The sequence below is a fragment of the Salmo trutta genome, chromosome 40 (genome assembly GCF_901001165.1).
Source record: "Salmo trutta chromosome 40, fSalTru1.1, whole genome shotgun sequence".
NCBI classification, from domain to species: domain Eukaryota; kingdom Metazoa; phylum Chordata; class Actinopteri; order Salmoniformes; family Salmonidae; genus Salmo; species Salmo trutta.
In genome coordinates this window covers 11,680,914-11,706,702 of record NC_042996.1, presented here as the reverse complement: position 1 = coordinate 11,706,702, position 25,789 = coordinate 11,680,914, and the positions used below count along the sequence as shown (strand labels likewise).

The following is a 25,789-nucleotide window of genomic DNA, read 5'->3' as shown; positions in this document are numbered from 1 at the left end:
GCTCAGACACCAAAACAAGCCATACAGATACCCGCCATGTTGTGGAGTCAACAGAAGTCAGAAATAGCATTATAAATATTCACTTACCTTTGATGATCTTCATCGGAATGCACTCCCAGGAATCCCAGTTCCACAATAAATGTTTGTTTTGTTCGATAAAGTTCATCTTTATGTCCAAATACCTCCATTTTGTTTGCGCGTTTAGTCCAGCACTCCAAATTCACTAAGCGCGCGAGTTTAGTCCAGACGAAAAGTCAAAATAGTTACATTACAGTTCGTAGAAACATGTCAAATGATGTATAGAGTCAATCTTTAGGATGTTTTTTTCATAAATCTTCAATAATATTCCAACCGGACAATTCCTTTGTCTTTAGAATTGAAAGGAAAAGCAGCTCGCTCTCACGGCCGCGCACATGATTGAGCTCATGCCAATTTTCCAGACACCTGATACAATCAGCTCTTATTCTCTCCCCATTCACAGTAGAAGCCTGAAACAACGTTCTAAAGACTGCTGACATCTAGTGGAAGCCTTAGGAAGTGCAATATGACCCCACAGACACTGTATATTGGAGAGGCAATCACTTGAAAAACTACAAACCTCAGATTTCCCACTTCCTGGTTGGATTTTTTTCTTAGGTTTTTGCCTGCCATATGAGTTCTGTTATACTCACAGACATCATTCAAACAGTTTTAGAAATTGCAGAGTGTTGTCTATCCTACTAATTATATGCATATTCTAGCTTTTGGGCCTGAGTAGCAGGCATTTTACTTTGGGCACGCTTTTCATCAAAGCTACTCAATACTGCCCCCCTTTCCCAGAGAAGTTAAGCGAGCATTGTTATAACAAGTAGTCGGCCAGGCGGGTCATGTTTCAGAGGACTCCACCTTCGCAATCGCCTCTTCTGAGCCCATTGAGGAGTTGCAGAGATGAGCCAAGGGACCTAATTCAGGGAGAAAACAGGGTAAAAAAAAATATGCTTGTGGCCATACTACCCTGAACACGCTTGTTAGTGGTTAGTGCTGGGACGGGAGACCGCCCGGGAATACCAGGTGCCGTAAGCAATAAAAAAAAGTAATAAATAAATAATATAAACGTAAATTATGACGAGGATAGATTGATCAGATTGGAATGACCCCACTTCCCTGCCATGTTCACTGGGGTGTAGTTTTACACCATTAATATGACATGTAATTACTGTCTGTGTGCCCTCTTGCCCTCTGGTTCAACTCTCATGTTTAGTAACAGGCTCAGGGCTCAGGGCCTCTCCCAGCAGCACAGTTCATGACTGGGAATGAGCTCTGGTCCTTATTCATCACAGCACAGTTCTGGCAGTCTGGTGAAATAGGACATATTTGGTAGCTGAGCAAAAGGAGTCTGGGGAAAACACTATGCACTATACATCCCCCTTTCCTCTTCCTGTCCTCCTCTCGTCCTCTCTTTTCTCTATTCCCAGTGAGATTTGCAATTATCACCAACTCGCAATTCCCTCTGGTGTGTAAATGTACTGGATTTCACATTCAATGTGTAATTAGTGACAACAAGGTCATTCCAAGGCACTCACAATTTATGGGGAAATTGGTTGTTGTCCATCTCCTGGTAATTATTCAGATGGGCCGCCATTAATGGCTGAGCATATTGTGGTGTGTTTTTCTAATAAGTGGACTTATTTCAAAATATTGTCCGATATAATGTCTGTCATCATCTGTAGAGGTGATGTTCATTGTTGCACAGAGCAGGAGAGGCACATACATACAAAGGCAACTTGTCACTCCAGGACTTGGAGATGGGTAGACCCAATACTGCCCTGTCACTCCAGGACTTGGAGATGGGTAGACCCAATACTGCCCTGTCACTCCAGGACTTGGAGATGGGTAGACCCAGTGCTGCCCTGTAACTCCAGGACTTGGAGATGGGTAGACCCAATACTGCCCTGTCACTCCAGGACTTGGAGATGGGTAGACCCAATACTGCCCTGTCACTCCAGGACTTGGAGATGGGTAGACCCAATACTGCCCTGTCACTCCAGGACTTGGAGATGGGTGGACCCAATACTGCCCTGTCACTCCAGGACTTGGAGATGGGTGGACCCAATACTGCCCTGTAGCCACTTACAGCATCAAAGCATGGATAATTTCCCATCTTGAGAGCAGACTGGCACAAGCTGGCACAGGTCAGGAGGTCCACCCACAGCTCTCAAAGGGGGGATGGGGGTCAGAGCAGTCCTCTCACAAGGCAAGTTCCATTGTACTCCTCCTTCTGAGGCCCTTGTGCCCTGTCACCCACTCCGGTGCGGGGTTACGGCCCATGAATGAGGGGTGAGCCTTGGGAGGATCTCTCCTCTCACACCCTGGAGTGGCCCAGGCCTGGAACTGACTCAGCTCTGGGAGCTGCCACCCGCTGCAAAGAGAGATGGATGAGCTCCACTGGTGACTGCGGCTGGGTTTCCGATAGGGGATGTGTGCACGTCTCTTGGTGATTGATGAGCTTAACATAGTGCCCCATGCCCCATGGGTCAGACTGATGGACACACCCAGACACTGTGCTGTCCATCCCATGGAGTGGAGCTGGTAAAAGAAGGGCTGTTAAGTCACACATGGACCAAAAAGTGTCAAACCAAAAGCAGTCTGATAACTGAACAGAAAGAGCAAAGATGTGTTTGAATGGAGACATTACAATTGGCTATCATTATGATGAAGTGTCCAGTCTGTGCTACAGTAGAGCCCCACTGCTGGAGACTGGAGTAGTGGAATAGTGGTACAGACCAGCTCATTATAGAGACAGAGGGGCAATTGATGCACCAGGAGGGGTTTCACAGGGATGTCTATGGAGCTCTCTCTCTCTCTCTCTCTCTCTCTCTCTGTCTGTCTGTCTGTCTGTCTGTCTGTCTGTCTGTCTGTCTGTCTCTCTGTCTCTGCATTGGTTTTGTTTGCTCTAACCATTGTTATTGGCTGGGCCCCACTGAGTGGTAGAGATAGTCTTCCTTTGAAAGCAGTTCATCTCAACACTCTCCATCAGCATTAGTTCATCTAAAGTTGATACATTTGTCTTGGTCTACAATAGTGTTTCTGTACTTTTTCTGAACTCTTTACAATTGAGAAATGACCTGAAATGATTGGACCTGCCATGTATTCTGTGTCTGTTTGTGTTCATTGATGTCTGTTCTCTCTGTTTCCCAGAGACCTTTACAATGTTGAATGTTCCTTTCTGTCAGGTTTAAGAATGGCCTGAGATGATTTGCTATGCCTTGTTGTGTGTGTTCTTGTGTTGTGTTCACTGATGTCTGTTGTCCTGTTTGTTTCCCAGGCACCTTGTTATCTGTCCTTTGTCAGTAAGGCCATCTTGTGGGATCGAGGACTCTACCACTACACAGTGAGTGCCAAAATACAACTCTAACTATACACAGCACATGTACAGCTATGTAGAGTAATACAACCACAATCTGTATAAGGTGCACAAACGCTGTTACATTACACACAAAAATGCAAAAACTGCAAAAATTCAGGCATGCATAAAACACACCCGCAAACAAACACACACATACACACACACGCATGCGCATGCACACGCACACACACACACACACACACACACACACACACACACACACACACACACACACACACACACACACACACACACGCTTGTCCCCACCTCTCCCCTACTCTCTAAAGAGCTCTGTGAGTAGTTGTGCCACAATTAACAGTGGGGTTGCCATGGGGACAGCAGAGTTGTGTGGGCTGGCTTCCTGTCTTGGCCTCTGGTTAAACAAACAAGTGAAAAGGGGGGACAAAGACATTCGCTGGTCCTTACAGCCTCATTTACATCTTCAACTGCCTTCAGCACTTCTGTATTCACCAAGTTTATCAGCCCGGTATCACCCTGCTCTCATTATCTCTCCTCTCTATGCACTGGAAAACCTGATAAATCATCGGGGTGTAACGAGTAACGGTAAACAGCTCCTGTCTGACAGTGACAATTCAACTCCACACTGAACTTTATGGGCCGTCCCAATCCAAACAGGCCCATTGGACATGCCAAGCAGATGAGAGGCTGTTGAACCAGTGGTCTGCCACTCCGCCGATGCTTCTGACCTCCCACTACTGTCACCCAGGACACGATGCTTCTAATCTCCCACTACTGTCACCCAGGACACGATGCTTCCGATCTCCCACTACTGTCACCCAGGACACGATGCTTCCGATCTCCCACTACTGTCCCCCAGGACACGATGCTTCTAATCTCCCACTACTGTCACCCAGGACACGATGCTTCCGACCTCCCACTACTGTCACCCAGGACACGATGCTTCTAATCTCCCACTACTGTCACCCAGGACACGATGCTTCCGATCTTCTACTACTGTCACCCAGGACACGATGCTTCCGATCTTCCACTACTGTCACCCAGGACACGATGCTTCCGATCTCCCACTACTGTCACCCAGGACACGATGCTTCCGATCTCCCACTACTGTCACCCAGGACACGATGCTTCTAATCTCCCACTACTGTCACCCAGGACACGATGCTTCCGATCTCCCACTACTGTCACCCAGGACACGATGCTTCCGACCTCCCACTACTGTCACCCAGGACACGATGCTTCTAATCTCCCACTACTGTCACCCAGGACACGATGCTTCCGACCTCCCACTACTGTCACCCAGGACACGATGCTTCCGACCTCCCACTACTGTCACCCAGGACACGATGCTTCTGATCTCCCACTACTGTCACCCAGGACACGATGCTTCTAATCTCCCACTACTGTCACCCAGGACACGATGCTTCTAATCTCCCACTACTGTCACCCAGGACACGAAGCTTCCGACCTCCCACTACTGTCACCCAGGACACGATGCTTCTAATCTCCCACTACTGTCACCCAGGACACGATGCTTCCGACCTCCCACTACTGTCACCCAGGACACGATGCTTCTGATCTCCCACTACTGTCACCCAGGACACGATGCTTCCGACCTCCCACTACTGTCACCCAGGACACGATGCTTCTGATCTCCCACTACTGTCACCCAGGACACGATGCTTCCGATCTCCCACTACTGTCACCCAGGACACGATGCTTCTAATCTCCCACTACTGTCACCCAGGACACGATGCTTCCGACCTCCCACTACTGTCACCCAGGACACGAAGCTTCTGATCTCCCACTACTGTCACCCAGGACACGATGCTTCCGATCTCCCACTACTGTCACCCAGGACACGATGCTTCTAATCTCCCACTACTGTCACCCAGGACACGATGCTTCCGACCTCCCACTACTGTCACCCAGGACACGATGCTTCTGATCTCCCACTACTGTCACCCAGGACACGATGCTTCCGATCTCCCACTACTGTCACCCAGGACACGATGCTTCCAATCTCCCACTACTGTCACCCAGGACACGATGCTTCCGATCTCCCACTACTGTCACCCAGGACACGATGCTTCTAATCTCCCACTACTGTCACCCAGGACACGATGCTTCCGACCTCCCACTACTGTTACCCAGGACACGATGCTTCCGACCTCCCACTACTGTCACCCAGGACACGATGCTTCTGATCTCCCACTACTGTCACCCAGGACACGATGCTTCTAATCTCCCACTACTGTCACCCAGGACACGATGCTTCCGACCTCCCACTACTGTCACCCAGGACACGATGCTTCCGACCTCCCACTACTGTCACCCAGGACACGATGCTTCTGATCTCCCACTACTGTCACCCAGGACACGATGCTTCTAATCTCCCACTACTGTCACCCAGGACACGATGCTTCCGACCTCCCACTACTGTCACCCAGGACACGAAGCTTCCGACCTCCCACTACTGTCACCCAGGACACGATGCTTCTGATCTCCCACTACTGTCACCCAGGACACGATGCTTCCGACCTCCCACTACTGTCACCCAGGACACGATGCTTCTAATCTCCCACTACTGTCACCCAGGACACGATGCTTCCGACCTCCCACTACTGTCACCCAGGACACGATGCTTCTGATCTCCCACTACTGTCACCCAGGACACGATGCTTCTAATCTCCCACTACTGTCACCCAGGACACGGGGAGTACCGAGACAGTAGGCTGCAGAATGCACAGGGACACAAACCAACCACAGGTGCTCAAACAAGAGCACTGGTTCTAGGATAGGTTATTTATACACATGGGTGTTTACAGAAGGAGTTAGCTGTCAGTTTAACAGTTCCAGGATCTGTCTTGTATAGTGTTCTGTTGTCTCAGGCTCTGCCAGTGGTTGCAGTAGTATTGCCCTCTCTGCATACCAGGGCCTGGTGCTGCTGAATCAGTGTAACCAGTGACCACACCGTTGGACTAACACTGATCATTATGCCAAGACGTTATGCCAAAGCTGGCATGACCATTGTTCTTATTGTTCTATTCTACCAGATCTATTCAACACTGTTTTCAAAGGAAGACTATCTCTACCACTCAGTGGGGCCCAGCCATTAACAATGGGTAGAGCTTTGTACTGTTGTGTTGGGGTAGTGGGCCTGCCGTGTTGTTGTGTTGGGGTAGTGGGCTTGTTGTGTTGTGTTGGGGTAGTGGGCCTGCCGTGTTGTTGTGTTGGGATAGTGGGCCTGTTGTGTTTTTGTGTTGGGGTAGTGGGCCTGCCGTGTTGTTGTGTTGGGGTAGTGGGCCTGCTGTGTTGTTGTGTTGGGGTAGTGGGCCCGTCGTGTTGTTGTGTTGGGGTAGTGGGCCTGTCGTGTTGTTGTGTTGGGGTAGTGGGCCTGTTGAGTTGTTGCGTTGGGGTAGTGGGCCTGTTGTGTTGGGGTAGTGGGCCTGTCGTGTTGTTGTGTTGGGGTAGTGGGCCTGTTGAGTTGTTGCGTTGGGGTAGTGGGCCTGTTGTGTTGGGGTAGTGGGCCTGTCGTGTTGTTGTGTTGGGGTAGTGGGCCTGTTGTGTTGTTGTGTTGGGGTAGTGGGCCTGTTGTGTTGGGGTAGTGGGCCTGTTGTGTTGGGGTAGTGGGACTGTTGAGTTGTTGTGTTGGGGTAGTGGGCCTGTTGTGTTGTTGTGTTGGGGTTGTGGGCGTGATGTGTTGTTGTGTTGGGGTAGTGGGCCTGCCGTGTTGTTGTGTTGGGGTAGTGGGCTTGTTGTGTTGTGTTGGGGTAGTGGGCCTGCCGTGTTGTTGTGTTGGGATAGTGGGCCTGTTGTGTTTTTGTGTTGGGGTAGTGGGCCTGCCGTGTTGTTGTGTTGGGGTAGTGGGCCTGCTGTGTTGTTGTGCTGGGGTAGTGGGCCTGTTGTGTTGGGGTAGTGGGCCTGTTGTATTGGGGTTATGGGCTTGTCGTGTTGTTGTATTGGGGTAGTGGACCTGTCGTGTTGTTGTGTTGGGGTAGTGGGCCTGTCGTATTGGGGTAGTGGGCCTGTCGTGTTGGGGTAGTGGGCCTGTTGTGTTGGGGTAGTGGGCCTGTTCTTTCGGGGTTATTGGCTTGTTGTGTTGTTGTGTTGGGGTAGTGGGCCTGTCGTGTTGTTGTGTTGGGGTAGTGGGCCTGTCGTGTTGGGGTAGTGGGCCTGTTGTGTTGTTGTGTTGGGGCAGTGGGCCTGTTGTGTTGGGGTTATGGGCTTGTCGTGCTGTTGTTTTGGGGTAGTGGACCTGTCGTGTTGTTGTGTTGGGGTAGTGGGCCTGTCGTGTTGTTGTGTTGGGGTAGTGGGCCTGTCGTGTTGGGGTAGTGGGCCTGTCGTGTTGGGGTAGTGGGCCTGTTGTGTTGGGGTAGTGGGCCTGTCGTGTTGTTGTGTTGGGGTAGTGGGCCTGTCGTGTTGTTGTGTTGGGGTAGTGGGGCTGTTGTGTTGTTGTGTTGGGGGAGTGGGCCTGTTGTGTTGGGGTAGTAGGCCTGTTGTGTTGTTGTGTTGGGGCAGTGGGCCTGTCGTGTTGTGTTGGGGTAGTGGGCCTGTTGTGTTGTTGTCTTGGGGTAGTGGGCCTGTCGTGTTGTTGTGTTGGGGTAGTGGGCCTGTTGTGTTGTTGTGTTGGGGTAGTGGGCCTGTCATGTTGTTGTGTTGGGGCAGTGGGCCTATTGTGTTGTTGTGTTGGGGTAGTGGGCCTGTTGTGTTGGGGTAGTGGGCCTGTCGTGTTGTTGTGTTGGGGTAGTGGGCCTGTTGTGTTGTTGTGTTGGGGTAGTGGGCCTGTCGTGTTGTTGTGTTGGGGCAGTTGGCCTGTCGTGTTGTTGTGTTGGGGTAGTGGGCCTGTTGTGTTGTTGTGTTGGGGTAGTGGGCCTGTCGTGTTGTTGTGTTGGGGCAGTGGGCCTGTCGTGTTGTTGTGTTGGGGTAGTGGGCCTGTTGTGTTGGGGTAGTGGGCCTGTTGTGCCGGGCATGGATGGTGGATGTGGGGTTAGGAGGACGAGTTGGCGGGACTACTGCAGGGGCCTGAAAAGCAAAGCAGGGTCATTGTCTCTCAGTGAAAGTAGACAGTTGCTCTGAATGCTAAGCTGCATCTGAGCCTGGCTTCTGACACGAGCTGATAATCAGATTTACTCCTCTGAATCCGCTGGACTCCACAATGCACTCCACTGTCATCCCCCTCTGCGCCCCACAAACCTCCCCCAACCCCAAACTTCTCCTCTACCAGAGCAAAGCTAATTACACCCCACAGAAACACAAATCTCCATGATTTAAAAAGTCACTCTTTTTCATGGGTTTAACCTTGTTAGAGCCTAAGCCTGGCTTTCTTATACGCCAGGCTCTTTGTGAAGAATTCTCTGTTCCTCCTCTAGACAGACACACACAGGACAGAAACACACTTCTGTTTCGCCTCGAGTCGTCTCCCTGTCAGTGGGTTCACTCAGAAAAAGTGCCATTAAGTGTGTGTGAGTGTGAGCCTGTGTGTGAGCGTGTGTGTTAGCGTGTGTGTGTTTGGAGGGGGTCGAGAGCACACGCCGGCCTCTCCTCTGCAGGCCATCTGGGACTCTGACTAATAGACTTCCTACATTCATCTTCCAGTGCTTGTACATCCCCATCAGGGAGCTGTTGACCACAAACAGGCCAGTAATGACATTAGCCAGGGCTGGCTTTGGGCTGGCTGTTCTGTGTGAGGCCAGCGTGTGGGCTGCCTGACGCCAGGAGGTCAGGCTGTTTCCTGGGGCCCTGCAGGAGCCCAGAGGACTCCTAGGTGTAGTCTAAGAAGATCAACCAGGATGGAGTGGGCCGTCAGGGTGGTCAGAGTGGCAGGCTGCTTGAAATACCAATACTGAGTGAACCTCATCATGGTTTAAATCATTCTAGTTATACAGGTGTGAGAAATGTGTGTGTACAGTTGTGTGTACCTGTTACCCAATAAAGAGACCATGACAACTACAGCTTTGGGGGTCATGTATTCCCCCCCCCCCCACAAAAAAAAGCATGTTTACTTGGAGAGGTAGTTCAAGCGGGACTTAGAAGGTAAAGGGCGTGTTGAGACCTGCCCTCTGACGGTCTGACAGGTTGTGGGGTCGTAATGGCAGGGTCCTGCCGTAAAGGGCGTGTTGAGACCTGCCCCCTGACGGTCTGACAGGTTGTGGGGTCGTAATGGCAGGGTCCTGCCGTAAAGGGCGTGTTGAGACCTGCCCTCTGACGGTCTGACAGGTTGTGGGGTTGTAATGGCAGGGTCCTGCCGTAAAGGGCGTGTTGAGACCTGCCCCCTGACGGTCTGACAGGTTGTGGGGTGGTAATGGCAGGGTCCTGCCGTAAAGGGCGTGTTGAGACCTGCCCTCTGACGGTCTGACAGGTTGTGGGGTCGTAATGGCAGGGTCCTGCCGTAAAGGGCGTGTTGAGACCTGCCCTCTGACGGTCTGACAGGTTGTGGGGTCGTAATGGCAGGGTCCTGCCGTAAAGGGCGTGTTGAGACCTGCCCTCTGACGGTCTGACAGGTTGTGGGGTCGTAATGGCAGGGTCCTGCCGTAAAGGGCGTGTTGAGACCTGCCCTCTGACGGTCTGACAGGTTGTGGGGTCGTAATGGCAGGGTCCTGCCGTAAAGGGCGTGTTGAGACCTGCCCTCTGACGGTCTGACAGGTTGTGGGGTCGTAATGGCAGGGTCCTGCCGTAAAGGGCGTGTTGAGACCTGCCCTCTGACGGTCTGACAGCTTGTGGGGTCGTAATGGCAGGGTCCTGCCGTAAAGGGCGTGTTGAGACCTGCCCCCTGACGGTCTGACAGGTTGTGGGGTCGTAATGGCAGGGTCCTGCCGTAAAGGGCGTGTTGAGACCTGCCCTCTGACGGTCTGACAGGTTGTGGGGTCGTAATGGCAGGGTCCTGCCGTAAAGGGCGTGTTGAGACCTGCCCTCTGACGGTCTGACAGGTTGTGGGGTCGTAATGGCAGGGTCCTGCCGTAAAGGGCGTGTTGAGACCTGCCCCCTGACGGTCTGACAGGTTGTGGGGTCGTAATGGCAGGGTCCTGCCGTAAAGGGCGTGTTGAGACCTGCCCCCTGACGGTCTGACAGGTTGTGGGGTCGTAATGGCAGGGTCCTGCCGTAAAGGGCGTGTTGAGACCTGCCCTCTGACGGTCTGACAGGTTGTGGCTGGATGACACCCTTCTCACCTCATAAAGCTCTTCAGTGGGCGGGCGTGGGGGGAGATGGAGGGAGTGAGGAAGAGGAGTGAGGAGGAGGGCGTGCTCCTGGACCTTTGTTCTCTTGTTCTTCTTCCTCACTTCTTCCTCTTTTCTTCACAAGAATGCAAATGTGTAAACCCTCAGCTCAGAGGAGAGGGAATGAGTGTAGATGGTGGAGGGATTTAAAGCTGATCCTCCCTGTGTGAGTCACATGAGTCACAGACAGTCAGCCTCTCTTTCTCTTAGTCTGAGGGGTACTGAGGGCTCATCTCCACACACTCCCTGGCATGCTGTGTGTGTGTGTGTGTGTGTGTGTGTGTGTGTGTGTGTGTGTGTGTGTGTGTGTGTGTGTGTGTGTGTGTGTGTGTGTGTGTGTATGCCTGCGTCTGTGGTTGTGTGTTTATGTGCATATGTGTTTAGGGTTAAAGGATAGGTGAAAGACGAGGTGAACTTTGTTTAGGTGTCTCAGATGTAGCCGGGAATCCAAGACAAATAAATGTCCTCTCTCCGTGTGTGTGTGTGTGTGTGTGTGTGTGTGTGTGTGTGTGTGTGTGTGTGTGTGTGTGTGTGTGTGTGTCAGTGGGTGTTTTATAACATTTGGGTGTTTGTTCTCTAAAGGCCAGAGAGGGAGTGAATTAGTCCCTGGTACTGAGTCTGTGGGCTGAGTAATTTCCTGGGTGGCGTGCAGCGGGTAGCGCGGCGTGTGCAGCGCCATCCCTCCACAAGTTTAATATTGACCGTCCCGCCTGCTTTTATCTCAGCACAACCCTTGTTTAAATAGCAATAGGACCATACCCTGTGTGCTCAAAGAATCTTCATCATCCTCACAGAAGTGTCTGTGGGTGTGTGGGTGTGTGTGGGTGGGTGTGTGTGGGTGGCTGGGTGTGTGTGTGGGTGGGTGTGTGGGTGTGTGTGTGGGTGTGTGTGTGGGGCTGGGTGTGTGTGTGGGTGTGTGTGGGTGTGTGTGGGTGGGTGGCTGGGTGTGTGGGTGTGTGTGTGGGTGTGTGTGTGGGGCTGGGTGTGTGTGTGGGTGGCTGGGTGTGTGTGTGGGTGTGTGGGTGTGTGTGGGTGGCTGGGTGTGTGTGTGGGTGGCTGGGTGTGTGTGTGGGTGGGTGTGTGGGTGTGTGTGTGGGTGTGTGTGTGGGGCTGGGTGTGTGTGTGGGTGTGTGTGGGTGTGGGTGGGTGGCTGGGTGTGTGTGTGTGTGGGTGTGTGTGTGGGTGTGTGTGTGGGGCTGGGTGTGTGTGTGGGTGTGTGGGTGTGTGTGGGTGGCTGGGTGTGTGTGTGGGTGGCTGGGTGTGTGTGTGGGTGGCTGGGTGTGTGTGTGGGTGGCTGGGTGTGTGTGTGGGTGGCTGGGTGTGTGGTCAGGAAAGGTATTAAAAAAAGGCAGGGAGAGGTAGAAGCGTATGAATGTATGTAGCCTGAGATCTGTGTTTCAGACACAAGGGGGCACTGAAGACGACATGCACGATTTGAATTCTCTGTACGTTGGCGATCACGTTTAATTGATGCTATGATTCCCCTTCATGTTGCATGTGGAGAAGGACTTTATGTTGCTTTATTTACAGTATTTGGAAACTGGGATTTTATTTGATTGATCAAAAACATGATACATCTGATCTTTCTCTCTTTCTCTCCCTGCCCTGCACTATGTTTTTGATGTCCCTTTCAGGACCACACTGTCCGTGATGGACATCCTTCTCTTTGTCCTCGTTTCCTGGTTCACATGAAGACCTGTCCTGCAGACCTCAGACCCCCAACTTTCCTATCCAGTAACCCCAGGCCACGTCCTCCTCGCCAGGAACCGACACAACAAAGACAAGCCCTTAGCGGCCTGAAGACGCATTCATGTGCAGGTGAGCCACAGCAAAAGCCTTCCTGCTGCTTGGACAATACAATATACTGTACAACAGCAACATACAAGATAAGATAACAAATAGTTTATTAATCCCACAATTACCTCTCAGTGACTAATAAAGTATGTATTGTTTATCTTATCTTCAGAGACAGATAACCTTGTGGTATCATAGGGCATTGTTGCTTTTGACCCCACACCGTTGCTCATTAGGGAACTAGGTCTCAGTGTTAGAGTGGTGGAGGTAACCACCTGGGCCTTCGTTAGTCCTTAATCCGTCCCTCGGCCCACTTTGTTAAGTCCTAATCCCTCTCTTTCTGCTCTGGGGAGGAAGTGTCCATAGAGCCGCCCTCCTGGTGGTCCTCTGCTAGGGTGTTAGCCAATGAAAGGCTGTGCCAGCATACCTGCCGCTCCTTTCAGGGCTCTGCCTCTGATGTGAAGGCATTTGTCCTCCCCTCTCGCCGGGGCCATAGCCACACTGCAGCACACGGCTTTGAGACGAGTGTGAGGAGCCAAGGGGGAACCAGAGGGATTGGGGTATTTCTCTGGTCTGGAACCGGCTTCCAAAAACCAATTATTCTACCATATGGTGGTCGGCTTCAACACAATCGTCCCTGACCCTGGTCCCTGAGGGAAACGTGCTGTGTGTTATTAGCGGGAGGGGGTGTGTGTAGCTGTGTGCCCCTGACACATGTCATTCATATACAGGCAGACACACACATACACACACGCACTTCATGTGTGTGTAACAGATGGGAAGTGCAGGGCATTGTGAGAGGAGAATAGTGCAGAAATGTGCTCTCCTCCAGTGCTGCTCTCTGTATCCCCTTGCTACCGCTGACTCCTCTCTGTCACACAGACCCCCAGGAAGCAAGAGTGCATTGTCTCACACCCCCCGGCCCCGCAGAGAAAAGAGGAGTGTGCGTAGGCACAGAGGAAGAAGAGAGAGAGGGGAGAAGGAAGAGGGCCGGTGTCGGCTGGAGCTGATGTTTGTGGAAGGGATCTGAGAGGGGGATGAAAAGAGGAGTGTGAAGAAGAGAGAGAGAGAGTGGCTGAGCAGAGAGGAGAGAGTTCCCAGGTAGTGTGAAGTTCAGATTCAGGTGCAGGAGAAGAGGAGTGTGACAGAGTAGAGGTATAACAGATGTCTTCTAGGCGATACAGACATCTTAATCAGGATATTCTAATGCTGCTCTCAGGAAAGGAGGACAAGCTGCAGGATTTGGATCAGTTAATTGATATGCGGGTGGAATAACATAAAATGAATGACAAATCACGATGAATCAAGTTTTTATAAATAGCCCTGCCTCCAGTACTGGGTAGCATTCTGAATATATAATATTAAGATGTGAATTGGGCAGCTGGTCCAACGGGATGGGGTTTCATCAGTCTTTGTTAGAGCACTAACCCACACAGCGGGGAAAACAGTGTTTGCTCCGGGCCTCACTAAAGTGGGAAAGAAAATGTCACCGGCAGGTACAGTGAGGGAAAAAAGTATTTGATCCCCTGCTGATTTTGTACGTTTACCCACTGACAAAGAAATAATCAGTCTATAATTTTAATGGTAGGTTTATTTGAACAGTGAGAGACAGAATAACAACAAAGAAATCCAGAAAAACGCATGTCAAAAATGTTAAAAATGATTTGCATTTTAATGAGGGAAATAAGTATTTGACCCCTCTGCAAAACATGACTTAGTACTTGGTGGCAAAACCCTTGTTGGCAATCACAGAGGTCAGATGTTTCTTGTAGTTGGCCACAAGGTTTGCACACATCTCAGGAGGGATTTTGTCCCACTCCTCTTTGCAGATTTTCTCCAAGTCATTAAGGTTTCAAGGCTGACGTTTGGCAACTCGAACCTTCAGCTCCCTCCACAGATTTTCTATGGGATTAAGGTCTGAAGACTGGCTAGGCCACTCCAAGACCTTAATGTGCTTCTTCTTGAGCCACTCCTTTGTTGCCTTGGCCGTGTGTTTTGGGTCATTGTCATGCTGGAATACCCATCCACGACCCATTTTCAATGCCCTGGCTGAGGGAGATTGACAGTTCTTTTGTGTTTCTTCCATTTGTGAATAATCGCACCAACTGTTGTCACCTTCTCACCAAGCTGCTTGGCGATGGTCTTGTAGTCCATTCCAACCTTGTGTAGGTCTACAATCTTGTCCTTGACATCCTCGGAGGGCTCTTTGGTCTTGGCCATGGTGGAGAGTTTGGAATCTGATTGATTGATTGCTTCTGTGGACAGGTGTCTTTTATACAGGTAACAAACTGAGATTAGGAGCACTCCCTTTAAGAGTGTGCTCCTAATCTCAGCTCGTTACCTGTATAAAAGACACCTGGGAGCCAGAAATCTTTCTGATTGAGAGGGGGTCAAATACTTATTTCCCTCATTAAAATGCAAATCAATTTATAACATTTTTGACATGCGTTTTTCTGGATTGTTTCGTTGTTATTCTGTCTCTCACTGTTCAAATAAACCTACCATTAAAATTATAGACTGATCATTTCTTTGTCAGTGGGCAAACGTACAAAATCAGCAGGGGATCAAATACTTTTTTCCCTCACTGTATTGGCAGAGACGCCTCTGAGCTGTAAAAGATTATGAATACCATTTATAGATGACCCTCTCTGAGGACCCCACATGTTAACTATTCACCACCATTCTTTGTCAGAACTGAACAATGCCCAATGCCAAAAGTTAAAAGCTTGTATCCCCAGCATACCCCTTGCCTAGGTTGAGACATTCTCTGACAAGACAGTATCATCGTAAATTAGACTAGTCAAAATCTGTATTGAATTTAATACAGGAGCTGAAAATCCCCCCCTCCCCCCCGGTCAAATAAGCTTGAATTAAATCATGTTATTCCTGTCTATTGCAGACTCCAGGAGCAGGAGCCTGCAGTACTGCAGCACCACCAGAGGGAGGCGCTTAGCTGTTGTTGTTCCCTGTGTTCCAGTGCCAGTCTCCCCCCCTCCCAGCAGAGCCTCCCCCAGCAGAGCCTCCCCTGAGCTCCCAGTCTGCCCAAGTCCAACATCCTCCACTGACTCTGGGCAGCAGGGGACTGGATCCAACCCTGTTCCAGCCTCAGCCCTGCCTCATGTCCATACTCAGAAAGGAGAGAAGGAAACAGAGGATGGTGTTAAAGAGATGGGTGGGGGCACTTCGGCTTCCTCAGGGGCCTTCCGCCCTCCAAGGCCAGACCAAGATCCCAATTCTGGTCCTGAGGACATAGACCCCTCAGTTTCTCCAATCCCTAGTGTCTGTGAGGATTCTCTCTCAGACTTTAGCCGCCCACCATCCAGCCAGTTCAGCCGAAGCACAGACCTGGGTAGTGGCCGGAGCAGTCCTCTATGTGGTATTGTACCTACACTGCTTTGAGACAATTGAAGTGAAATGTATTCAAAGCTGTTGCATTCCCCATGGGCTAATTCGTTTTTTTGTGAATTTAGAAATGCATAATTACTGTAACTGTTGTACACTACCGTTCAAAAGTTTGGGGTCACTTAGAAATGTCCTTGTTTTTTAAAGAAAAGCACATTTTCTGTGCATTAAAATAACATTACATTGATCAGAAATACAGTGTAGACATTGTTAATGATGTAAATGACTATTGTAGCTGGAAACAGCTGATTTTTAATGGAATATTTACTTAGGCCCATTATCAGCGACCATCACTTTTGTGTTCCAATGGCACGTTGTGTTAGCTAATCCAAGTTTATCATTTTAAAAGGCTAATTGATCATTAGAAAACCCTTTTGCAATTATGTTAGCACAGCTGAAAACTGTTGTCCTGATTAAAGAAGCAATAAAACTGGCCTTCTTTAGACTAGTTGAGTATCTGGAGCATCAGCATTTGTGGGTTCGATTACAGGCTCAAAATGGCCAGAAACAAAGACCTTTCTCCTGAAACTCGTCAGTCTATTCTTGTTCTGGGAAATTAAGGCGATTCCATGCGAGAAATTGCCAAGAAACTGAAGATCTCGTACACTGCTGTGCACTACTCCCTTCACAGAACAGCGCCAACTGGCTCTAACCAGAATAGAAAGAGGAATGGGAGGCCCCGGTGCACAACTGAGCAAGAGGACAAGTACATTAGAATGTCTAGTTTGAGAAACAGACGCCTCACAAGTCCTCAACTGGCAGCTTCATTAAATAGCACCCGCAAAACACCAGTCTCAACGTCAACAGTAAAGAGACAACGCTGGAAAGCTGGCCTTCTAGGCAGAGTTCCTCTGTCCAGTGTCTGTGTTCTTTTGCCTATCTTCATCTTTTCTTTTTATTGGCCAGTCTGAGATGTGGCTTTTTCTTTGCAAACTTTTGAACGGTAGTGTAGGTGATCAAAATCCTTAAATATTCTGTGATTTTGTACACAGACTTGAATGTTTAATTGTAGCCAAGGCTTGCTTTCCTATCATGTCAAATTGAAGGATAATTATTCCTTATATACTTTTTTCTTTTTACAGCGAATCTGAGTGACCTGGACTCAGAGGGTGGCTCTCCTCTCTCCCAGCATGGCTCCTCTTCCATGTCCCTGTCTGCTCTGGCCTCCTGCACCCCACAGGACCCCCCAACACACCAGCCCCCAAACCCAGCCCCTCACCACCCTCTACACCATCCCCTCCCTCACCAGGCCCAACACTGCCCACCTGACTGGACCACCACGGAGCCCCAGCCAGGCCATGTCCCCCCACCCTACCCAGACCCAGACCCATTCCTGGAGCCCAACCCAGACCCTACTACCCTAGCTTTCCCCTCAGACACCTGGCAGGCCTGCCCCAGCCCACAGTGCAGGATAACTCCCCGGCCAGGGTTAGGGTCAGGTTTGACCTCATCTCCTGTGGTGGTGGAGAGGCAGGACTGGACATCACACCGCTGGTCCGTGCTTCCCCCCATCTCTCCTGTCAGAGGTAAGGAATGATCCCTGCCTGTCCCATATGGGCCGTTCACATCCTCCTCCCAGCCTCCCTCCCCGCCCAGCAGCAGCCTGCACTGGTGCCCCTTGCCTAGTGCCACGGGGCTGATTGTCCACAACATGGCTGGACATCTTCCCTCGTACAAAGAGACGGCAGCTAACAGACAACAGAGGAATTCAAAGCCTGGCTCTATAGAGACGCCCTCCTCAGATCAGATGCTCCTGTCCCCATCGCCGCTCTGCATTGTGAGGGTCTGCTGTCAGCCCTGTTTTGTGTCCCCTCATAATAAATAACGCAGAAAGCTTTCCTTTTTCCTTTAAAGCAGCAATGGAAAGAGGACTCTTTTGATGAAGAGCTGGTACCGTTTGATTCCCAGTTCAAAGGCGCGCGAGGCCCCTTCACAATAGGAGGGAGTGGGGGGTTCCCTGCCTCGTGTGCCGTCCCCACTCAGCCGCGGCTTCCCCGCGCTCTCTCCATTCTCCTGGTCGCTGAAAGGGAGACGTGTAGCCGATGGTCATAAATCCACACTGACCACCGTACGCTGACGGGGGAAACAGTTAGAGCTGCGGTCCACAATAGAATATAGCGGCTTTCCGTCGCAGCTAATTTACCGTTTAGAATAGAGATAATGGACGGGGCCACTGACATCTGACTTTTATGGGGGACTTTATGAAAGACTATGAAAAGAGAGCAAACAATTGGGAAATTGTGTAGGGATTTTCTTTCTCTAACAGAAGTGATGATGCCGTCTACGTCCTTCTAAGGTCCTTTCTACTGATTAATATCGGTTCCAGGTGCGTAGGAGTCAAAATAAGAATACTGAAAGAGATTTCGACCAGCACACTGTTGAAAAAAGGAATACATCCAAAACTGAGGCTTGAATGTAACATAAATATGTTTATTTAGAACATCATGGTGCCCCAAAAATCAATCAAGTGCATAAATGAAAGATGAAAAGAAAACACAAACAGGCCTCAGGCCTTTCCTCACTGTAAATAGTCGGCACACACACCTGGCTTCTATAATAGCATATGTCACATGATCAAGAAAGAAAACATCACAAAATCTCTAAATCGGTACGTTGTACAATAGACTGTGTGATGTACATTTTATACAGAACATACACAAGCAGACAGAGAAATATCATCAATTATTGCTTTTACATATATATTGTGACCATTTCTCTATCATAGATATCTACAGTCCTATATGGTGGCGTGCTGTTCTCTATGGGGAGATACAGCTATATGGTGGAGTGCTGTTCTCTATGGGGAGATACAGCTATATGGTGGAGTGCTGTTCTCTATGGGGAGATACAGCTATATGGTGGAGTGCTGTTCTCTATGGGGAGATACAGCTATATGGTGGAGTGCTGTTCTCTATGGGGAGATACAGCTATATGGTGGAGTGCTGTTCTCTATGGGGAGATACAGCTATATGGTGGAGTGCTGTTCTCTATGGGGAGATACAGCTATATGGTGGAGTGCTGTTCTCTATGGGGAGATAACAGCTATATGGTGGAGTGCTGTTCTCTATGGGGAGATACAGCTATATGGTGGAGTGCTGTTCTCTATGGGGAGTTACAGCTATATGGTGGAGTGCTGTTCTCTATGGGGAGATACAGCTATATGGTGGAGTGCTGTTCTCTATGGGGAGATACAGCTATATGGTGGAGTGCTGTTCTCTATGGGGAGATACAGCTATATGGTGGAGTGCTGTTCTCTATGGGGAGATACAGCTATATGGTGGAGTGCTGTTCTCTATGGGGCGATACAGCTATATGGTGGCACACTGTTCTCTATGGGGAGATACAGCTATATGGTGGAGTGCTGTTCTCTATGGGGAGTTACAGCTATATGGTGGAGTGCTGTTCTCTATGGGGAGATACAGCTATATGGTGGCACACTGTTCTCTATGGGGAGATACAGCTATATGGTGGAGTGCTGTTCTCTATGGGGAGATACAGCTATATGGTGGCACACTGTTCTCTATGGGGAGATACATCTATATGGTGGAGTGCTGTTCTCTATGGGGCGATACAGCTATATGGTGGAGTGCTGTTCTCTATGGGGAGATACAGCTATATGGTGGAGTGTTGTTCTCTATGGGGAGTTACAGCTATATGGTGGCACACTGTTCTCTATGGGGAGATACATCTATATGGTGGAGTGCTGTTCTCTATGGGGCGATACAGCTATATGGTGGAGTGCTGTTCTCTATGGGGAGATACAGCTATATGGTGGAGTGCTGTTCTCTATGGGGAGATACATCTATATGGTGGAGTGCTGTTCTCTATGGGGAGATACAGCTATATGGTGGAGTGCTGTTCTCTATGGGGAGATACAGCTATATGGTGGCACACTGTTCTCTATGGGGAGATACAGCTATATGGTGGAGTGCTGTTCTCTATGGGGAGATACAGCTATATGGTGGAGTGCTGTTCTCTATGGGGAGATACAGCTATATGGCGGCACGCTGTTCTCTATGGGCCAGTTGCAGAGCAAGTCACAAGTTAATTTATTTCACCCAGAAATAAATGTAGAATAACAATTTGTTCTTAACTGACTTGTCTAGTTAAATAAAGGTTCAATTAAATTAATTATAAAATAAAGCTATTTCACACAGATGTAGACAGACCCAGGTTTTGGTGAAAACATTTCAACATTCTACAATTCTAAACTCAGCAAAAAAAGAAACGGGCCTTTTTCAGGACCCTGTCTTTCAAAGATCATTTGGAAAAATCCAAATAACTTCATAGATCTTCATTGTAAAGGGTTTAAACACTGTTTCCCATGTTTGTTCAATGAACCATAAACAATTAATGAACATGCACCTGTGGAACGGTCGTTAAGACACTAACAGTTTACAGACGGTAGGCAATTAAGGTCACAGTTATGAAAACTTTGGACACTAAAGAGGCCTTTCTACTGACTCTGAAAAACACCAAAAGAAAGATGCCCAGGGTCCCTGCTCATCTGCGTCAACGTGCCTTAGGCATGCTGCAAGGAGGCATGAGGACTGCAGATGTGGCCAGGGCAATAAATTGCAATGTCCGTACTGTGAGATGCCTAAGACCGCTACAGGGAGACAGGACGGACAGCTGATCGTCCTCGCAGTGGCAGACCACGTGTAAAAACACCTGCACAGGATCAGAACATCCGAACATCACACCTGCGGGACAGGTACAGGATGGCAACAACAACTGCCCGAGTTACACCAGGAACACACAATCCCTCCATCAGTGCTCAGACTGTCCGCAATTCGCTGAGAGAAGCTAGACTGAGGGCTTGTAGGCCTGTTGTAAGGCAGGTCCTCACCAGACATCACCGGCAACAACGTCGCCTATGGGCACAAACCCACCATCGATGGACCAGACAGGACTGGCAAAAAGTGCTCTTCACTGACGTGTCGCGGTTTTGTCTCACCAGGGGTGATGGTCGGATTCGCGTTTATCGTCGAAGGAATGAGCGTTACACCGAGGCCTGTACTCTGGAGCGGGATCGACTTGGAGGTGGAGGGTCCGTCATGGTCTGGGGCGGTGTGTCACAGCATCATCGGACTGAGCTTGTTGTCATTACAGGCAATCTCAACGCTGTGCGTTACAGGGAAGACATCCACCTCCCTCATGTGATACCCTTCCTGCAGGCTCATCCTGACATGACCCTCCAGCATGACAATGCCACCAGCTATACTGCTTGTTCAGTGCGTGATTTCCTGCAAGACAGGAATGTCAGTGTTCTGCCATGGCCAGCGAAGAGCCCAGATCTCAATCCCATTGAGCACGTCTGGGACCTGTTGGATCGGAGGGTGAGGGCTAGGGCCATTCCCCCCATAAATGTCTGGGATCTTGCAGGTGCCTTGGTGGAAGAGTGGGGTAACATCTCACAGCAAGAACTGGCAAATCTGGTGCAGTCCATGAGGAGGAGATGCACTTCAGTTCTTAATGCAGCTGGTGGCCACACCAGATACTGACTGTTACTTTTGATTTTGACCCCCCCTTTGTTCAGGGACACATTATTCCATTTATGTTAGTCACGCCTGTGGAACTTGTTCAGTTTATGTCTCAGTTGTTGAATCTTGTTATTTTCATACAAATATGTACGTTTCTTTTTTTGCTGAGTTTACGTTCAATATGTAAGCAATATATAAGATGAAGTTTGTTATTTTTTTCATATTAAAAATATAGACGGTATAATGTATGTGAGAACAAAATACAAATGTTGCTGAGTTTGCTGAATTTCATTCCCATAGTTGGGGATGTCAATGTCTTGGGCAGAGTGATATACAGGCTAATGATCCCTCTCGTGTGTGTGTGTGCAGTGTGTGGGTGTATTTGGTGTGCAGGAATCCCTCACCCTTCTGCAGTTCTTTTCAGATGGGGTCCTCTCTTTGTGTGCTCCCCTCAGCTCCCTTTCAGGTCCCCACGCCAGGGCCCAACAATCAGAGGGCGACCCCAAGGCGACCCCTCATTGAGCATCATCTCCAGAGTGTAACTGTCCTTGACAATGAAGCGGGACGCTGGCCTATTGTGGTGCCCTGGCCTGGCCTCTCCAGCACCCAGACCCAGGGCACCACCCAGCCTTTCAGCCCCACGGTGTGGCCAGAGTGGGGGGACAGGGGGGTACATGGGGACACAGAGGAGCCTTGTCTGGGCTGACTCCATCCTGAACCTGCCTGGCCTTGCCCCTACGCCCCCCTATCCACCAACACCACCGCCCTGACTCAGTAGCACTCCTCAGAATGACGGCTGACTTGACAGCAGCAATATGCTTTAAAGTGTCAAGTCAAGTCCCTCCATTGTCTCTCTGAGTAGAGAGCCGAGGCACTGGAATGCACAATGGTGTGTGTGGTGTGTGGTGTGTGTGTGTGTGTGTGTGTGTGTGTGTGTGTGTGTGTGTGTGTGTGTGTGTGTGTGTGTGTGTGTGTGTGTGTGTGTGTATGTGTGTGTTGTCAGACATAAAGGAGCTGAGTTTGTGTGTTCTTTATTATCTTGTGTATATATTACGTGTGTCTGCTATCTGTTTTACATGTCCATACGAGAGAAGAAGAGCTCATTCTCTAAGGCTGTCATCGTGACAGAAACCCTCAGCACACCATTTTCAGTTACCGTTATAAAAAAGGGCAAAGAAAACAGGTGTGTTTTGACTGCTTTGAGAAGAGTCAAGTAAAGAGTGATTTAAGGGCGGACAGTTTGGCCTGTCCTGTGAGTGAGGTATGTGGTAATGAGGGCTTAGAGGGAGAGCGTTGCTCCTGTGTGTATAGTACCATCTCCCGTAGCCCCAGGGTCTGACTGGCTCTGTGTAAGCTGACACAGACTCCACCTGGGGGGCATACTCTCCCGTGGAGGTCCTGGTTTGGTGGTGGGGGTGGAGGGTTGATGACACCGGCTCAGGGCAAGGAGGAGTGGGAGTTTGTTTGGTGTCTGGGTGAAGTGTGTGTTTGTTGTGTGTGCATGGGTATGATACCGAGCCGTCTCTGTGAAGCCTAGAGGGGACAGGCAGTCAGGCACTAATTGACTTACAACCAGGTGTTGGAACTGGTTCAGGGAGCAGCGAAAAAACCTATTTTTCTTTTAGAGGAATGGAAACAGAACCGGGAAAGAAAGTGATCTCTAGTGTTGCGGAACAGAACCGTTACTTTTAAATCTTGAGAACCAGTTAATAATGTAATTTTTTGATCACATTTTTTTCCCTAATGTCTAGTATATACTGTAATTCTGTAATTCAGTGAAGTTATGATGCTAGTAATAGCGTAAACATATTCCAATTCACATCATGTCATGATGCTCAGCACTTCAAGCCAAGCCCCCTCCACGTCCACCCCTCTCTCTCGCTCTCTCCCCAACCGTGAATTTTCAGTCACATCTCTCGCCTGCAGTTATCTGTCCTCAAACATGCAAACAACTAGTTTACACGTTCCACAGCAAGCTGCTCTATCCACGCTTCTTGGTGGACTAAATGAAAGAACGATGTTGATTTCACAGGGTAAAAAATGAACGAAAAGGAACTGTATGAACCGTTACTTTTTGGGGGGGGGGGTTCGAACCGGGTCAGAACTTTATTATGCTGGTCGGAACACTGTAAATAAATAAATAGGGGTTCTGCTCGGAACGGATCCTCTATTTCTAACCCTCCATTTCTATTGCATCATGTAACACAATACAGGTGTATATTCTCTATGTGATATGCCCAACCTGCTTGTGCTGTTTCAGATGGCAGTGACACAGTGTCCTCCTGGTCCCGCTGTTCTCAGGTCAGCTCTAGCCAGTCCCATGTGTTTGATGAACTGGAGGCCATCGCCCCGCGGACCGGCTCCTGTCTGTCCCTAGACCACCCACTCAGCCCAGCAGACTGCAGCCCACCTGGTACAGGTACTGTACAGAGCACCCACATTATGTCCAGCAGATCGTATAAAATACCACTGATGTCATACCTGTCAAGGGTCTACACAATGATTACATCAGAAATGTGCTCTATATTTATGTCAAACATACTGTACATGTGCTCCTCTAACTGTAGACACTTGAAAAAGAAGAGCTTTGTTGTATGGCCATTGGCTTTTTACTTTGTATCAAAGTTGGTGAAATAACCATTTATTTTTTTTAGAGCAGGTGAATGCTTAACTAGCTACTTGTGGAATGTACTTGATGTTTAGAGTTGTTTCTACCTGGGCAGTCCATGGTGTTACAATTAATTAGCATTGTTTTAGACAGTATTGTCAATGGAAAGGTCACGGCACCTGATTGTCTTTTTCCTGTTTGTGGTTGTTGTTGTGGCCATGTTTGTTTGACCACCATTAATGAGACATGCTCTCCTTCCTCAGCCTCTCTCATGTAATGGACTGGGGTGTGACGGTGATGTGTGTATCTCAGCGCTCTGTTGTGGAACAGAGTGCCACGTCTTTGTGTGTGTACAGTAAATGTGTGTGTGTGTGTGTGCGTGCGTGTGTGTGTGTACAGTAAATGCGCGCGTGTGTGTGTGTGTGTGTGCGCGTGTGTGTGTGCGTGCGTGCGTGTGTGTGTGTGCGTGCGTGCGTGCGTCTCTACTGAGGTTGGTCAGTTCAGTGAGCTGTGAAGTGGAACATTACCCAACGCAGACAGTGATTTTCTCACTCACTGAGGACTTCCCCAAGCTTCTCTCATCCCCTCTAATCCCTGACAAGGTGTTTAAGATGTTTAACCTGCTCGCTTGACCTGAACCTCCGTCTGACCTCCATGACCTTTGCCCTGAGGATGTGGTGGGATCATGTCAGTGGTGTAACATCTTCCTCAATTGACAGATATAGACATCTATTATCAGTATAGAGCCTGGAAAGCAAATACATGTAAAACTGTCTTAAACTGACTGACTGCTTAAACTTTGCTACTGACTCACAGGCATCCAAGTGTGTCTGTCCACTCTCCAGTGACCCCGTCTGGGTGGCAGTATAGCTAGTTAACGCTTTAATTACAGGGTTAGACCTTTTATCTGTAACAGTGTGTCTTTACAATGGGTTGCATTGTCATGGCTAATGAGGGGGTTAACTCCCAGCCTAACTGAAAGTGTGTCATCTCAATGTGTCTCACCCATGCTGATCCACGGGAATTCCTTCACCACAACTCCTTAATCAATCAGACAGCCAGCCAGTTCCCTTTTTTCTCACCTGAAGGGGTTTACCTGACAAACAGAAACACACCCAGAGACACACGCAACGCATTGTAGAGGCAGGAGCACTCCCTAGGCCATGGGTAGGCAACCCTGGTCCTAGAGGTCCACAGGCGCGTCATGTTTTGGATTTAACTGACCTGGAAGACCAGGTGTGTTGAATGTAGGGAATCGCTGAACTAAGGAATCACCTCGGTTGGTCAGGTGTGGTACCTCGTTGGAACAACATCCTGCAGTACCTGCAGTACTCCAGGTACAGGGTTGTCTTCCCCTGATCGAGGCAGAATTCATTTAAAGTCACTCAAAGTCTCTAAAAGTTAGTCGCTCAAAGGACATACTGTAAAAAAAAACGCTGTACTGTACTTAACAACTAGAAAACTATCCAGATGTGATACTTTTTATGCGCTGTAAAACACAATGCATTCCACTATGGCTGTGAGATGGTGGGACTGAGATTGCATTGAGAGGAGAAGCAGGGTTGACCTGCAGCAGAGCGTGATATGAGACAGCTCCAGCTCAGTGGCTGTGTGAAATCCCCTCCCAGGGAACAGCAGCTCCACACCCTGCTCTCTGCCTGGGCGGCGTGGGGATTTGCATGGGCAGGGAGCCCACACTGTTACTGATCCCCTTTTAATTGGCCGTGACAGAGAACTTTGGAGCCTAGGACTAGGGGGGGGTGGAGCTGGAGGGTTGTCAGTCAAATTTGCACACACCTCACTGATCCATACAGGACTATTTCCTCTATCTCTATTCTGGTTCAGAGAGGCTATCCCTGGCCTATGCCTGGTTATCCAGGGGTCCCTGTGATAACCCCCTGCACACAGGGAATCAGAGGAG

General features: G+C 49.4%; 1 protein-coding gene across 7 annotated transcripts in view; it reads left to right on the top strand.

Moving 5' to 3' along the window:
* The window catches only part of LOC115180065 (flocculation protein FLO11), a 58,898-nt gene that overhangs the window by 11,143 nt on the left and 21,966 nt on the right, over positions 1-25,789 (top strand). For 6 of the 7 annotated variants that reach the window (XM_029741964.1, XM_029741963.1, XM_029741960.1 and 3 more), the window contains 5 exons: positions 3,305-3,370; positions 12,216-12,399; positions 15,275-15,751; positions 16,860-17,303; positions 23,521-23,679. In XM_029741964.1, the coding sequence (XP_029597824.1) occupies positions 12,270-12,399; positions 15,275-15,751; positions 16,860-17,303; positions 23,521-23,679 (1,210 nt within the window). In that variant the 5' untranslated portion in view covers positions 3,305-3,370; positions 12,216-12,269. The remainder of the gene's footprint in view (positions 1-3,304; positions 3,371-12,215; positions 12,400-15,274; positions 15,752-16,859; positions 17,304-23,520; positions 23,680-25,789) is intronic. The other variant, XM_029741965.1, reaches the window with a different exon arrangement.